This window comes from Colobus angolensis, unplaced genomic scaffold, assembly GCF_000951035.1.
Source record: "Colobus angolensis palliatus isolate OR3802 unplaced genomic scaffold, Cang.pa_1.0 Scaffold124, whole genome shotgun sequence".
Lineage (NCBI taxonomy): Eukaryota > Metazoa > Chordata > Mammalia > Primates > Cercopithecidae > Colobus > Colobus angolensis.
In genome coordinates, this window is record NW_012113586.1 from 705,772 (window position 1) to 721,926 (window position 16,155).

The 16,155-nt window shown below is 43.3% G+C and overlaps 1 protein-coding gene across 2 annotated transcripts in view; it reads left to right on the forward strand.

Annotated features, from left to right (window-relative positions):
- HMGCS2 (3-hydroxy-3-methylglutaryl-CoA synthase 2 (mitochondrial)) overlaps positions 1–15,824 on the forward strand; it is a 22,766-nt gene extending 6,942 nt beyond the window's left edge. The window contains exons 3-10 of one of the 2 annotated variants that reach the window (XM_011933046.1): positions 2,870–2,995; positions 3,578–3,742; positions 5,439–5,604; positions 7,297–7,467; positions 9,812–9,918; positions 10,522–10,647; positions 12,292–12,403; positions 14,987–15,824. In XM_011933046.1, coding sequence (XP_011788436.1) covers positions 2,870–2,995; positions 3,578–3,742; positions 5,439–5,604; positions 7,297–7,467; positions 9,812–9,918; positions 10,522–10,647; positions 12,292–12,398 — 968 coding nt within the window. In that variant the 3' untranslated portion in view covers positions 12,399–12,403; positions 14,987–15,824. The remainder of the gene's footprint in view (positions 1–2,869; positions 2,996–3,577; positions 3,743–5,438; positions 5,605–7,296; positions 7,468–9,811; positions 9,919–10,521; positions 10,648–12,291; positions 12,404–14,986) is intronic. The other variant, XM_011933047.1, reaches the window with a different exon arrangement.
- The last annotated feature ends 331 nt before the right edge of the window (positions 15,825–16,155 follow it).

Below are 16,155 nucleotides of genomic sequence, written 5' to 3' on the forward strand. Positions count from 1 at the left end.
AGGCAGGAGGATCACTTGAATCCAGGAATTTGAGGCTGCAGTGAGCTATGGTGGTGCCTCTGCACTCCAGCCTGGGCGACAGTGAGACTCCGTCTAAAAAAAAAAAAAAAAAGGTGAAGAAAAACTCCTCATTTGACTCCCCCCCAACCGTTACCACTTCCCAAAATTTAACACTAGTGGTTTCTTTGTATTCTTCCAATATTTTTTTCAAGGTCCTACAAGTATACACGTATTTATTCCATTTTAAACATTGTATAAAATATTCCTCATCTCTTAGGTCTTAGAGATAATTCTGTATCAACATACATAAGGTCCATCTGATTATTTTTAAAACCACAATATTCTTTGATGGATATGCCAAATTTTATTTAATTAGTCCCATATTGTTGGATATTTAGTTTTTTTGCAATGATAAATAAGGTTTTAATGAACATTGTACAACAGCTTTGTATGCTTTGGGCATTGTATTATAAGAATAAATTCTGCCGGGCGCGGTGGCTCAAGCCTGTAATCCCAGCACTTTGGGAGGCCGAGGCGGGCAGATCACGAGGTCAGGAGATCGAGACCATCCTGGCTAACACGGTGAAACCCCGTCTCTACTAAAAAATACAAAAAACTAGCTGGGCGAGGTGGTGGGCGCCTGTAGTCCCAGCTACTTGGGAGGCTGAGGCAGGAGAATGGCATAAACCCGGGAGGCGGAGCTTGCCGTGAGCTGAGATCCGGCCACTGCACTCCAGCCTGGGCGACAGAGCGAGACTCCATCTCAAAAAAAAAAAAAAAAAGAATAAATTCCTAGAAGTGGAATCTCAGGATAGGTTGATTTAAAAGTTTGATAAAGTGTGCCAAATTCTTCTCCAAAATGTTGTACTAACTTACATTACTACAATGTATATATTATCAAACATTTTTGTTAATTTAACAAGTAAAATGATAATGTTTTTGATTTGCTTTTCTTTTATCATAAGAAATCTTGAATATTTCTATGTTGTTTATTGGCCGTTTTTCTATTATATAGTTTGCCTTTTTTTAAAAAAAATTTTTATTTTTTTAGACAGAATCTTGCTCTGTTGCCAGGCTGAAGTGCAGTGGCAGTAATCTCCGCTCACTTCAACCTCTGCCTCCCAGGTTCAAGCAATTCTCCTGCCTCAGCCTCCTGAGTAGCTGGGACTATAGGTGCCCACCACTGTGTCCGGCTCATTTTTTGTATTTTCAGTAGAGATAGGGTTTCACCGTGTTAGCCAGGATGGTCTCGATCTCCTGACCTCCTGATCCTCCCTCCTCGGCTTCCTAAAGTGCTGGGATTACAGGCGTGAGCCACCATGCCCGGCCTAGCTTGCCGTTTTAGTGAAACTTTTATAAATGAAGATAAACTGCATTTTGTTGGTTGTAAGTACTGTAAATACTTCCCCAATTTGTCTTTTGACTTTGTTTCTGATTGAAGGCTTTGATTTTTAGGTAATCAAATTTACTGGTCTTTTCCTAAATGGCTTCTAAATACTTTTCTATCATTTCTAAAATTTTCAAAATGTGTCTGTGTGTGTGTGTATGTGTGTATACAGGTTGAAAAAAGTATTGTTTTCCCTTAATTTTATGTATATAAAATTATATATATTTAAATATATATTTATATATTAAATATACCAATATACATATACTAATATATTTATATATACTAAATATATATTTACATTTATATATTTTATGTGAATTATTTTTATACATATTTTTATATGAATTATTATATATATTTATATATATATACACACATATGTATATACACACACATGCACATAACATTGGGGAAGAAAACAATACTTTTTCATTGATGTTGGAGTTGGGATTATTATAATTCTTAAGAGAAGATTCCTGGATTTCAGTGAATTTGGGCTGGAGTCCTGACTCTGAATCCTTATCCTACCATTTATTAGCTATGTGGTTTTTGGGCAAGTGGCTTAAATTCTTTAGGCCTCAGTTTCTTCATCTGTAGGATGGGGATAACAATATCTGCTATATAGATTTATCATGAGGATTAAATTATGTGGAAATATGTCTCCCAAAGCAGTGCTGTGGGTGAATACTGGGAGCTTCCTCACAGGTCAGAATACTAAAATTACCACCATATCTCACCCACAAACTCGAGTTTTTGGGACAGTACTTCTGACAGATGAAAGTGGAACACATAATAGTCAAGACCACAATTATTTATTGAATACTAGTCTGATTATCATAACGTTAGTGACTATGGATCATTTACTCTACATAAACTCTTTTCACACTGAAAATAGTGCCATGCAATTCAAGGCACATGGCTCAGGATCCAGTCAGAACTGGGTTTGAATATCAAAATCCATATTAACTACGTATGTGACCTTATACTAGTTACTCAGTCTCTCAGGAAGACAATGTCTTCACTTATGAATGTGGATGTTACCTACCTCACTGGATTGTTTGAGGAATTGTTTAAGGATAACTAGTGTCCTACTAGTGTTTTAAGTGTTAGTTTCCCTCCCTGTCCTTTACCTTCTATGATTTAGGATATAATTTCAGGATCATGGAGTGCTATAAGGAGATGAGTACAAACACAAACTTGAATTTTCTCCAAAAGTGTCAATTAACACATTTTTCACTGGAATCAGAGACAGAATTCTGTATAAATGAGCGTTTTACAGAGTGTCAGGATGCTAAATTTTGACTTTACATTTCAAATGTATCATGAATTGCACTAGAACATAAGCTCCACAGGACTGGGATTTTTTATTTTGTTTATCACTCTATATCTAGGACCTAGAATTGTGCCTGGTACACAGTAGGCACTCAGTCTACTCCAGATTTCATAGTGATGGTAATTATTTCTTGTTTCTCTTTACAGGTCGTTATGCCATGGTGGTCTGTGGAGACATCGCCGTCTATCCCAGTGGTAATGCTCGTCCCACAGGTGGGGCCGGAGCTGTGGCTATGCTGATTGGGCCCAAGGCCCCTCTGGCCCTGGAGCGAGGTTTGTAGTAAACCATTACCAAGAGGCTGTGCATGGCATAGCCAAGAACCTAGATCCTAATCCCATATTGGCACACCTGCTACTCAGGGCTAGGGTGTGGGTTTGAGAATGGTATTGCTTGCCTCTAAAAAGGGCTGATCTATGGAGCAGAGGGAGGAGAGGAGAAATACGAGAGGGGAATCCACTAGGTTTCCTCTCCTGTGTCATCAGGCATTGGGATAATGATGCATGAAATGAGTGGTGCAGATACTGGTGAGGAACCTTAGGGAACTCTTCTGGTAATCGAAGATTAAAATAGAAAACTGGATACAAAGCACAAGTTTTTCCTTTGAGACTCTTGGCTTCTATTTCAGGTTTTGTTAAGCCCATGTAGGTGAGGAAAGGCAAATGTACATCTCATTTGTGTAATACCAACAACCTGTCCGACTCCTTTTGAATATGCGAGGGATGTTGAATGGGCTCGAACTTGGACATGGGACACAGATAATGACCAGAAAGCTCTTTTTACATGGTTCTGTCATCCTTTGCGCTCAAGGTAGGCTGCATTGTGTGGTCTCTGAAACCCTCTGTGTGCCTTTCCAGGACTGAGAGGAACCCATATGGAGAATGTGTATGACTTCTACAAACCAAATTTGGCCTCGGAGTACCCATTGGTGGATGGGAAGCTTTCCATCCAGTGCTACTTGCGGGCCTTGGATCGATGTTACACCTCATACCGTAAAAAAATCCAGAATCAGTGGAAGCAAGGTATGCGATTCAGAGGGCAGACAGTGGGGGCTCTATTTATGTAGGCCAAGAGTTTGTACCCAAAGGCCATGGCAAGGTCTCTTCTCTCCTGCCTTGAAAATAATGTCAAGAGAATTGTTTCCTGTCCTCTTTCTTACACTCTTCCCTGGGTCTATGCTAAAATCCATTTGGATGTCATTCAAGTTCAGATGTAAAATGGCTTCTAACTTGAGCTAAATAAAAGAAAGTAAACAATCCAGGGCAAGGCCCCCAGTATGAAACCAAGGGGTGTCAGCCACTTGGGGAGACGGCATTAAGAGGCCGGGCAACCACATTCTACAGTGGTTGGCATTTGTTTCTGGTTAAGTCAGGCATGGTTTGGTGCTTGGTTTGTAGTTTACCATCTTTTAAAGTCTGACGTTGAGAAATCGTACCTATATTTTCTATATGCTAAAGTGTTGTCAGTGATTTTTCTCTTTGTGGTGCTATTGCAGGTTGATTTTATTTTCACCTTTAGTTTTGAAATTTCCCTGCTGAGAAATATGTACTGCTTTCATAAGCAGAAAAGAAGCAACTAAGTCTTCCTTTTAAAATACAGAGAAGCAGGGAGTGGTGGTTCACGCCTGTAATCCCAGCACTTTGGGAAGCTGAGGCAGGAGGATCACTTGAATCCAGGAATTTGAGACCAATGTGGGCAACAAAGAAAGACCCTGTCTCTAAAAAAAAAAAAAAAAAAGTACAAAAGTTAGCCAGGCATGGTGGCATGAGCCTGTAGTCCCAGCTACTCAGAGGGCTGAGATGGGGGTAATTGCTTGAGAACAGGAGCCCATACAGTGAGCTATGATCAAGCGACTGCCCTCCAGCCTGGACTACAGAGTGAAACAAACCCTGTCTCTAAGAACATATGCATAAATAAAAATAAGTACAGTTAAACCCACTTTAAAGAAATAAATAGTATTCTTGCCTGCTCAGGGATGCCCAGATGGGCATCCGCAAAAGACAGATTGCAGTGTGGGAGAAGGCATGGATGCCTTGGGGGTGGCATAAAGAGCTACCTCTTGTCTCTTTCCACTGCAGTGGGTGGGGGACCACCTACCAGAGGTGAACCTTATGGGTAAGAAGTTGCCTTGGGCCTCTCTGCCTCTGTCTGTCTTCTGTAATTGGTTATTTGCTCTTAACTCCTCTGAATTCTTGTGGCATTTAAATTTTACTCCTTATTTGCATATGTAATGTGACAGATGAGGCTTTGGATCCCAGCACTAAAATGTAATCTTTCCTAAGGGCAAAGATTGCATTGCACTCCTCTTCAGAGTGAGAGAGACAGTCCGTAGAGTAGAGTCAGAGACATCTGAACCTGAATCCCAAACTAGCCTTTTTAAAGTTGGGTTACCTTGGACAGATGACAATGTTTTGGAGACTGGTTCCTCCTCTGGAAAATGAAGAAAATTATATAACACAAGGTTGATTTGAGATGAGTATCACAGAGACTGGTAATAGTAGACACAAAGACTTTGTTTCTTTCCCTTCTTTCCTTATTAGTAGAGAGTGCTTAGTAAGTGCATGTAAAATGAATAAATAAAGCTTATATGCGTTTGCAGGAGGTGGGAAGTAGTTCCCTGGGAGGCCTGGAGAAACTTGGCACAGTTAAATCTCAGGGAGGAGATCTAAATGGCTCGCCCCTCATGCCCCATCCTTGCCTTCACGCTTCCTCTTCCAGCTGGCAGCGATCGACCCTTCACCCTTGATGATTTACAGTACATGATCTTTCATACACCCTTTTGCAAGATGGTCCAGAAGTCTCTGGCTCGCCTGATGTTCAATGACTTCCTGTCAGCCAGCAGCGACACACAAACCAGCTTATACAAGGGGCTGGAGGCTTTCAGGTGAGTCCTCTTCTTGGGGATCCTAGAGGCTGGTAAGGGGTGAGCAAGAAGGAGGCTTCTTCATGCCTTGAGTCTGGACCACCAGCACCCCTGTGGAGGACAAATGGCAATCCTCCAGCTAAACAGGAACGATCCTAGGTCCTTCTGCGCGGCAGTGGGTTATTGCCTGGGTAGAGCCCTCCATGAGTTAATGCAGGGAAACACAGGGGATTTGGCAGCACTGTAGGATAAAGGGACAGTAAGAAACTACAGAGAAGGAAGAAAGAAAGAGAGAAAGGCAGAAAGGGAGAAAAGGAGGAAGGGAGAAAGAAAGAATAGCTAAATCATTCAGTCAATAAAAATTTTCTGAACATGTTATGTGCTAGACATCGTACTAACCTCTCAGGATACTAAAATGAATGTGACTCCATGATCCCTGCCCTAGAGGATCTCACAGTCTAAACAGACACAAAAACGTAGAAGTAAATGATCACACTACAGGGTAGCAATTTGCGAAGTGTCAGGTCCCATTCTCACTTGTCATTGTCTTAATTCATGTCCTACTTTTTGCTTCACTTTCTTCCATCTATAAAATGGGGATATTCCAGCTCACCCCCTTAGATGTGAAAAAGCAGAAGGAATGCTGTTTATTGATTCACCACACCAATCACTAATATTTACAAAGAACTATCTTCAATACAGTTTCCACTGGGAAAGGAATCTTTCCCTTTCTTCTTGGTACCTGTTTATTTCAAATTTCGGTCAATTTTATCAACAATAGAATAGGCTACCAAGTGTAGCCCCTGTTACTAACTAGTACTCCTAACCCTGCCACTAACTAAAACATCAAAATTAGCACAAACACTGCTTGTAAGACCAGCCCTATTGAAACAAAAAGTATAACGTATACCAAATATACTAGCTTAATATCTTTAATATATAAGGATATTATCAATAATAAAATAAATACCCTAATAGAAAAATGAGCAAACGATATGAATGGAAAATTTTCTCAAAGAAGAAATGTATATGATCACATTTTAAATATGCATGTTGATTAATAAAATGTTTACTCAAGTTACCATTTTCTCCAGATAGTCTTTTTAAAATGTGAATACCCAGAATTGTCAAGGCTATGGGAAAATGGGCAGTAGTGGATGTGTAAATGGATCAGGTGTTTTGAGGAGTAACAGAAGAGCATGAAGCCAAAGCCTTAAAGATGTGCAACCTTTGGGCTCAGTAATCCCACGTGTTTAAAAGAACACCTACCTATTCACTGTAGTGTTGTAACTAGCAAGGAACAGGAGCAGGAAGATAGGTTAACATGGGGTACATCCTGTCATGGACCATTCTTCAGCCTTTACAAATAATGTTATAGAATGTCATGGGAAAACAAACGCACGCACACACACATACACACAGAGTTAAGAAAGTATGCTAACCACAACACATAGCATGATTTTCTTTCTAATTTTCTAGTAAACTGTATAAAAGTAGGGATGGATTCCACCAGAAAAATATGCTGTAAGTGCTCTCTCTGAATGGTAAGTCCATTAGTGGTATGTTCTCCTTTGGGCTGTTCTGTATTTCCAAATATTGTAGAAAAAACATGCGCCAAAAGTCGTCTCTCCAGAAGTTGTTACTTTTCCCCCTTGCTCCCTCCCTCTCCTCCCCTGGCCTCTGACATGGTTACCTCTGGCTGACGACTCACAGGGGGCTAAAGCTGGAAGACACCTACACCAACAAGGACCTGGATAAAGCACTTCTAAAGGCCTCTCAGGACATGTTCGACAAGAAAACCAAGGCCTCCCTTTACCTCTCCACGCACAATGGGAACATGTATACCTCATCCTTGTACGGGTGCCTGGCCTCACTTCTGTCCCAGTGAGTACTGTGTCTGGCTCTGTGTCCTACATGCACACCCCCAACCTCCACCACCATGGTCTGCGGGGTCAAAAATGTTGGGTCTCTCTTCTGGCTCAGAAATTTAAAAGAAAGGAAGGGGACTAGTATGGTAGCTTATGCCTGTAATCTCAGCATTTGGGGAAGTTTAGGCGGGCAGATTGCCTGAGCCTAGGAGTTCGAGACCTGCCTGGGCAAAGTGGTGAAACCTCATCTCTACAAAAATTAGCTGAGCATGGTTGTGTGCACGTGTGGTCCCAGCTGCTCAGGAGGCTGAAGTGGGAGGATGGTTTGAGCTCAGGAGTGGAAGGTTGCAGTGAGCCATGATTGTGCCATTGGGCTCCAACCTGGATGACAAAATGAGACCCTGTCATAAATAAATAAATAAATATAAAAGAAAGGAGGGGAGGGAGAAGGCAGGAAAAGGAAGGAAGATGAAAGAAACTCGTACCAAAGGTGTATGTATAAGCGGATTTACAGTCTGTATCAGACAGTGGTCTCCAAAGTGAAGTACATGATGTCAAGGGATGGGCAAGATCTGTTCGGGTGCATGAAGAAAACAGTAGCTTTTGTATGCATATTTTTGTCTCATTCATTTAAAATCTCTCTACTTAGTAGAGCACGGTGGTTAAATGGGTCTGACTTTAGAGCCCACAACTTGGGTTCAAATTTTTTTAACCACTTATTAGGGTTGACCTGGGACAATACTTAACCTCAATGCGCCTCACTTTCCTTATCTGTAGCATACGTGCCATCACGATACCTGTGTTCTACTGTTTTTATGAGCATTAAGTGTCTAAAACAATTAAAATAGCAGTGCTCAGCAGGTGCTCAAATGTTGGATGTTATTTCTATTCATTTTCTGTTGTGTGGGTTTTATAAGGAAGTACTGCATATAACATAGGAAAGGGCTAGGTGAGGTGGCTCATGCCTGTAATCCCAGTGCTTTGGAAGGCTGAGGCAGGAGGATCTCTTGAGCTCAGGAGTTTGAGATCAGCCTTGGGAACACAGGGAGACCCCATCTCTACAAAAAATTTTTAAAACAATTAGCCATGGATGTTTGCGGTGGCTCACGCCTGTGATACCAACACTTTGGGAGGCCAAGGTGGGAAGATCATCTGAGGTCAGGAGTTTGATACCAACCTGGCCAACAGGGCAAAACCCCTTCTCTACTAAAAATACAAAAATTAACCAGGCATGGTGGTTCGTGCCTGTAGTCCCAGCAATTTGAGAAGCTGAGGCATGAGAATTGCTTGAACCTGGGAGGCAGAGGTTGCAGTGAGCTGCGATCGAGCTACTGCACTCTAGCCCAGGTGACAGAGTGAGACTCTGTCTCAAAAAAGAAAAAAATAGCTGAGTGTGGCAGCTTGCACCTGTAGTCCCAGCTACTCAGCATCCTGAATCCTGAGGTGGGAGGATCACTTGAGCCCAGGAGGTAAAGGCTACAGTGAGCCATGATCACACCACTGCACTCCAGGCACTCCAGGCTGTGCAACGAAGCAAGACTCTGCTAAAAAAAAAAAAAGAAAAAAGAAAAAAAAAAAGGCAGGAAAAAATGCTTATGGGTGAACTTGATCAAATTATTACTCACAGGGGATGATCAAAAAGTTATGACTGCTGAACCATTACCGGTCAACATGTGAGCCTGAAGGGTGAGTCCAGTGGTCTGATCTCCACTTGGAGGCATCTTCTGAAGGTGCTGAATTTACTACTCTCACGAGAGAGTAGAAGCTCTATGTACACCAAAAATTATCTTGTGTTTTCTCTGCCTTATATAGCTGGGATATTAGCTGCTTTCCTTTTGGCAAGGTTTCCTACACATAGGCCTGTCCCTGAGGTCTACCAGAAGTCCCTCTTTATGTAGGGTGCCTGGAACCCATTTCTAGCTGCGTGAGGTAGACAGGGAGAAGATCAGGATGATAGGCTGTTGTTCTATTTGCAGTGCAGAATATATTTTATATATATATATAAATATAATGTGGTTTTTTTTTTTTTTTTTTTTTTGAGACAGAGTCTCGCTCTGTTGCCCGGGCTGGAGTGCAGTGGCCAGATCTCAGCTCACTGCAAGCTCCGCCTCCCGGGTTTATGCCATTCTCCTGCCTCAGCCTCCGGAGTAGCTGGGACTACAGGCGCCCGCCACCTCGCCCGGCTAGTGTTTTGTATTTTTTAGTAGAGTCGGGTTTTCACCGTGTTAGCCAGGATGGTCTCGATCTCCTGACCTCGTGATCTGCCCGTCTCAGCCTCCCAAAGTGCTGGGATTACAGGCTTGAGCCACCGCGCCCGGCCTAAATATAATGTGTTTTTTATTTGATTTTTTTCCCCACAGCCACTCTGCCCAAGAACTGGCTGGCTCCAGGATTGGTGCCTTCTCTTATGGCTCTGGTTTAGCAGCAAGTTTCTTTTCACTTCGAGTGTCCCAGGATGCTTCTCCAGGTGAGTCTCATCTTTCTAGTAGGCATTCCTGACAAGATTCATCTGGTAGAATAACCATCTTCCCCACCATTGCTGAGGCTGCTGTCTTGACAGAGTTAATGTTATTATTAATAGCAAAGTAAATCACTGAAGGGATTTAAGCATGGAGGAAGTTGGTTTAATTTGTGTGTTTAAAGCACTTCTTTGGCTACTACTTAGAGACTAGATTGAAAAGGAACAAAGGTGGATATGGCGAAACCACTTAGATTGTTCCAGTAAATAGTTCAGGCAAGAGGTAATGGTTGCTTGGTTGCAATTGATTTAAGAGAAGTTGATGGATTTGAGATACCTAATAAGAATTCATTGATTATTTTGTGATTGATGTGATTAAGGACATGCATCTAAGTACTATGTGGCATACACCTTGACCAAATCAGTGTGTCTGCCTGCCCGTTTTGCTAACAAGTATGTTTGCTTATCATTTCTTGGTATTCTAAGCCACACACACTGCACAGTCCTCCAGGGTGTAACCTCCCACAGAACCTGACTCTCTGTTGGACTCGGGATTGGCAATAGTGATAATGACAATGAAGAAGGTATAACAATCTTGCTTTTGCTTACCAGGCTCTCCCCTGGACAAGTTGGTGTCCAGTACATCAGACCTGCCAAAGCGCCTAGACTCCCGAAAGTGTATGTCTCCTGAGGAGTTCACAGAAATAATGAACCAAAGAGAGCAATTCTACCATAAGGGTAAGAAAAGAGGCAGGAAGAGAGGAAGAGAAGGTAACTCATCTCAGACCCCATTCCAGTAGCTGGGAGTCAGGGATTCCTCAGAAATCTAGAATGTAGTAGTCCAAGGTCAAGACTTCTATGAGATATGGTTGGGAGAAGATTTGCTAGAAGATCTGTTGTCCAAAGGGGCAAGAAGTGGTTGCGAAAACAGAGGATAGATTTGGGAAGAGGGAGGCAGGATGCAGCTTCCTAGTATAGAATATAGCTAAACACCCAGAATGTGTAGTCCCATGGAAGCCAGAAGTATAGTCTTTGAAAATACTGTCTGCAACAGTTGAAAGAGTGTGCAGACTTTGGAGCTAGATATCCAAATCTAACCCTGAGCTGTGCCACTCACTAGCTGTTTATCTTTGCAAAAATTGTTAAACTTTTCTCAATGGTCTTATTTCTAAAATCATCTGATTTTGCAGGATTTCCAAACAAATTAAATGAATTACTCTACATAAATATGTTATCAACTAATATTACTGTCTCCTCCAAATTGCCCTCTTTCTCCACCAAACATAAAAACAAAATATTGCCCCAAAAGCAACAAATAAAAGGAAAATGAAACCCAAAGGTAATACTGGAGAGATTAGTTAGTGGTTTTAAAACCGTGGTACTGCACAGTTTTACCATGGTTTCTATAGGTTTTATATATATTCTCAAGCAAAACTTGAGATACATGTTTGTAGCATGGTCTCAAAAGAAGACAGAATATATGGAATTGGAAACGTTCCAGAAAACCTAGACCTAGTGGTCATTGATCTCTTCTGGACCAGTGGATATGTTATAGCAAAGAAAGACAATGAAAATAAAAATAGACCCAGGCGCAGTGGCTCACACCTGTAATGCTAGCCCTTTGGGAGGGAGAGGCAGGTGGATCACTTGAGGCCAGGAGTTCAAGACCAGTCTGGCCAACATGGTGAAACCCCATCTCTACTAAAAATATAAAATATATAAAAATATGAATATAATATGAAAAAATAAAAATTATATAAAAATTAGACAGACATGGTAGCACACACCTGTAATCTCAGCTACTTGGGAGGCTGAGGAGAACTGCTTGAACCCAGGAGGCAGAGGCTGCAGTGAGCTGAGATCACACCACCGCACTCTAGCCTGCGTGACAGAGCAAGACTCCGTCTCAAAACAAAAAAAAAAAAAGAAAGAAAAGAAAAATAGGACCTCTAAGACAAACATTAATGGACAAAGCACTGAAATACTGCAATGAATCAGAACCAGAAAATTTAGTTTAGAAGGAAGTGTCTGTTAGGAAACAGGAAGCTGGGAATTACATCTCAAAGTAGGAACTATTGGCAAAAGGATGGGATGAAGATTTCAGCGGAGGAAGGCTATGTTTACTGTAGGAAAATATTGTACTCTTATAATAAAAGTCTTAATAGCCTTTTATTAAGGCCTTAAGTGCTAGATTCAAGATGGCCACTCCTCTGGTTCTGTAGGTCCAGTGTTCTATTTGGTGGACTAAGGGTGACCTTGCAGCCCCTTTCAGCACAGCCAAGAGAGCTTCACTGTGGAGGTGCAGACATCTTCATTACCATTTTCTCTTCCAAAAACTCATACAACTCTTTGTGAGTACTGCCTCTTCTCCTCATTCCACAGTGAATTTCTCCCCACCTGGTGACATAAACAGCCTTTTCCCAGGTACTTGGTACCTGGAGCGAGTGGACGAGCTGCATCGTCGAAAGTATGCCCGGCGTCCCATCTAAAGGTGGTGAGTGAGAGTTTGCAGAGTTGGTGGCATAAAACCCTAAAGTCTTCCTCTGGGTAACAACACAGAGAGGGTGGGGACATGTGCAGGGAGAAGAGAGTTTAATGGAAGAGGATTGGAGTGAGAGGAGAAATGGGAGCATTATTTGTGGTATTTTTAAAAGGAAAAGCAAGTATTCAGAATAGGAATCTTGTAGTTTGGGAACATTAACCAGGCCAGGGAGGGTTCATAGCTTTCAAACTAATCAGAAGTGGAGATTTGCACCCTAAAGACCAATTAAAACTTGGCCGGGCGCAGTGGCTCAAGCCTGTAATCCCAGCACTTTGGGAGGCCGAGACGGGCGGATCACGAGGTCAGGAGATCGAGACCATCCTGGCTAATACGGTGAAACCCCGTCTCTACTAAAAATACAAAAAACTAGCCGGGCGAGGTGGTGGGCGCCTGTAGTCCCAGCTACTCGGGAGGCTGAGGCAGGAGAATGGCATAAACCCGGGAGGCATAGCTTGCAGTGAGCTGAGATCCGGCCACTGCACTCCAGCTCGGGCGACAGAGCAAGACTCCTGTCTTAAAAAAAAAACCAAAAAAAAAAACCAATTAAAACTCTTGAGGCTCTTTGCCTTGGAAGGCAAAAGCTTGAGGGGAGAAACATGGTCTGAAATCTTGAATGTGAGAAATAAGAGTGGGATTTGTTTTCCTGATCTGCTGAAGATAGGAAGCTCTCCTAGAAGAAGCTTGACAGTTTATCATTCAGAGCATCCATTGAGTGAACAGGCTATGAACCTGAACCTACAGAAATCATTACTCTAGGGGGATGAGATCAACAGATCTGATGAGCAACAGAACAACCAAGATGAGCAGCCCCAAAGCCTCAGAAATGGTACACACCGATGTGTGGGAGACAATTCATAAGGAAATGAGTTGGTTGAAGAGTCCCTTAAAGCCAGGCACTTCCGCTGGAGGGAGTTTTAGGCTAAGGGTGTGTAACAATTCTTATGTCATGGGATTCCTTCTGGGGAGAAGCAGTGAGGTTCAGGAAATTCATGGACACAAGGATAGGGAGAAGAGAGCAAAATGAAAGAGGACTGTGGGGAGAGGAGAAATGGGAGAATGCTTTATGATCATTTTAAAAGGAAAGCAAACATTCAAAATAAGAATCTTGTATGAACCCAGGTAGCTGCCTTCAGTTGACCAAATAGGTAGGATAAACAGAATGATAGAGTGAGAAGAGATTTATTTTACACCCGTAAATTTTAATTAGTGCAATCTCCATGCTCAAGTTTTTAAGATTTTCCCCTCCTTTTGGTAGATGGAGAGGGAAGAAGAAAAAGGTGTGTCGAGGCAGGGATGGAGCAGAGGAAGAGAGGGAAGAAGTCAGTGGGAGGCGGAGATGCACAGATACAGCCACCTGAGAGGAAGCAGAAGTGCAGCTGGAGGGATCCTGGGTTCATTCCTCACTGCTGGGATATTTGCAGGTGCTAGGCTGCTGCAGCCCAGGTGTTGTTAGGGCTAGGAGAGTTGGACAAGCGGGCTGGGGGCCTCAGGATGCCGTTGAGAGGGCGAGCTCAGTTAGCAGGCCCTGAAGACTGTGGTACTGCCTGGGAGCCTGTGTGCGTGTTGGAAATACGGTTCTTAAGGGCAGGTCAGTAGCAAAGAGGGGCTGTTAAATGTGTCGACTTAGTTCCTTTATCAGAAGAAGAGTGAGAGAAATAGGGAGGGAGTGGGGAAAGGGAGAGAGAAAGGTTGGGGAGAGACTCAGAGGGAGGGGGAGAGAGAAAGAGAAATTTGGAATTTTTTTTTTTTTTTTTTTGAGACGGAGTCTCGCTCTGTCGCCCAGCCTGGAGTGCAGTGGCCGGATCTCAGCTCACTGCAAGCTCCGCCTCCCGGGTTCACGCGATTCTCCTGCCTCAGCCTCCCGAGTGGCTGGGACTACAGGCGCACGCCACCTCGCCCGGCTAGTTTTTTTTTTTTTTTTAGTAGAGACGGGGTTTCACCGTGTTAGCCAGGATGGTCTCGATCTGCTGACCTCGTGATCCGCCCGTCTCGGCCTCCCAAAGTGCTGGGATTACAGGCTTGAGCCACCGCGCCCGGCCGAAATTTGGAATTTTTAAAGGAGAATTTCCACATCGGGCTCCCTCCCTCTCATGGTAGACAAGCTTCTCACAAGTGCTTAGGCAGCATTATACCTGAAAAGAAAAGCTGGAACTCTTGAACTTTTCTCATGTTGATTATTAATATGAGCAGCGAACTTCCAACAATGAGATTTTAGCAGAAATGAAGGACTGCTGTCGATGCAGAGCTCGTGGTGGAGCTCTACAGTTCTCTGCACTGCCCTAGCCTGCCCCTCCTGCTTTCCTATCACAGGCAGATGTGTGATGGGGACCCTGCCTACCCCCAGCCTTGGCTCCAGTAGCATTGGGCACAGATCCCTCAGGTGTCCAGGCTTGGCCCTGGGTGCATAGTGGGAGCACCCTCAGGATACATTTAGGAGAGCCCCTCTACACAGCCGCACCTCGGGCAAGAAGCAGGCACTGGGGGCAGGGTGCCCAAGAGGAGACCCATGATTGAGTGATCTTTTGTTTATTTAAGTTCTATAGATCCGTGGAGAGCTTCCTGGGAAACGTATGCTAGCAGAGCTTCTGCCCGTGAATCATATTTTTAAGATCCCACTCTTAGCTAGTAAATGAATTTGAATCGACATAGTAGCCCCATAAGCATCAGCCCTGTAGAGTGAGGAGCCATCCCTAGCAGCCCCTTCATTCTTCTCTATGCTGTAATCACTGTCCTGGGCTTGTGGTGCTAAGGACTAGGGGTCCTTTGTGAAAGAGCAAGATGGAGCAATGGAGCGAAGACCTCTTCCTGAATCACTGGCCTCCAGAAATGTGCATGCAGATCAGCTGTTGCCTTCAAGATCCAGATAAACTTTCCTGTCATGTGTTATAACTTTATTATTATGAATATTGTTAAACTTCTGTGCCATTCCTGTGGATCTCCAAATTTTGTATCTTGTTCTAAGCTAATATAGGGTAATTAAAAAGAGAGAAAGAGGAAATGATTCCTGTGTTTCTTGGAACCCAGAATACAAACCCAGCTAACAGGCAGCAAGCCTACTAGACCTCCTGGGTCAGAGGGCTGGGTCCCTGCCTTGCAGGCTGCCTCTGTCCCCTTGCAATTCCATTCTATTTCTGCCACGTGCCAAGTACTATGACAGAGACAAGGCAAATAAGAATGGTAGAACACAGCTTCCCCCAGCCCTGATCTAAAGACACTGCATAGACAGAGAGCAGCAGACAGGGGCCAGCAGGAGCTGTAGTTAAGATCTTCTTGGTCATTCCTTGCTGCTGTTATTTGAACAAATAAACACAGGGCAAAGGTTAACAAGTTTTTGCCTTCTACAGCCAAAAGTAAAAAAATAAATAAATTTTGATGCCTGGCAGGAAATTATTCCATTACAGGATCTTTCCTCCTTCGGGGAGGGCACTGTTTCTTCTAGGGTCCTCTTATAAAATAGCAATGGTTCAGGGAGGTGGGGATTGAATTGAGGAGGGGAGTGGGAGGAGAGGGAAAGTATCAGGGTGTTGTCATCACTTCCTTTTAGAAAGTTTCCTCCGCCAGCCCCGTGAGGAAAGGGCACCATGGAAAAGAGAGAGGATCTTTTCCATTGGAGGGGAGCAGAGCTGGTGGGGGCAGGAGAGGAGGCCTCAGGGAGCGCTTAAAAACGGCCCCACGGGAATGAGAAGCTGGGTCCGTTCCCTTCG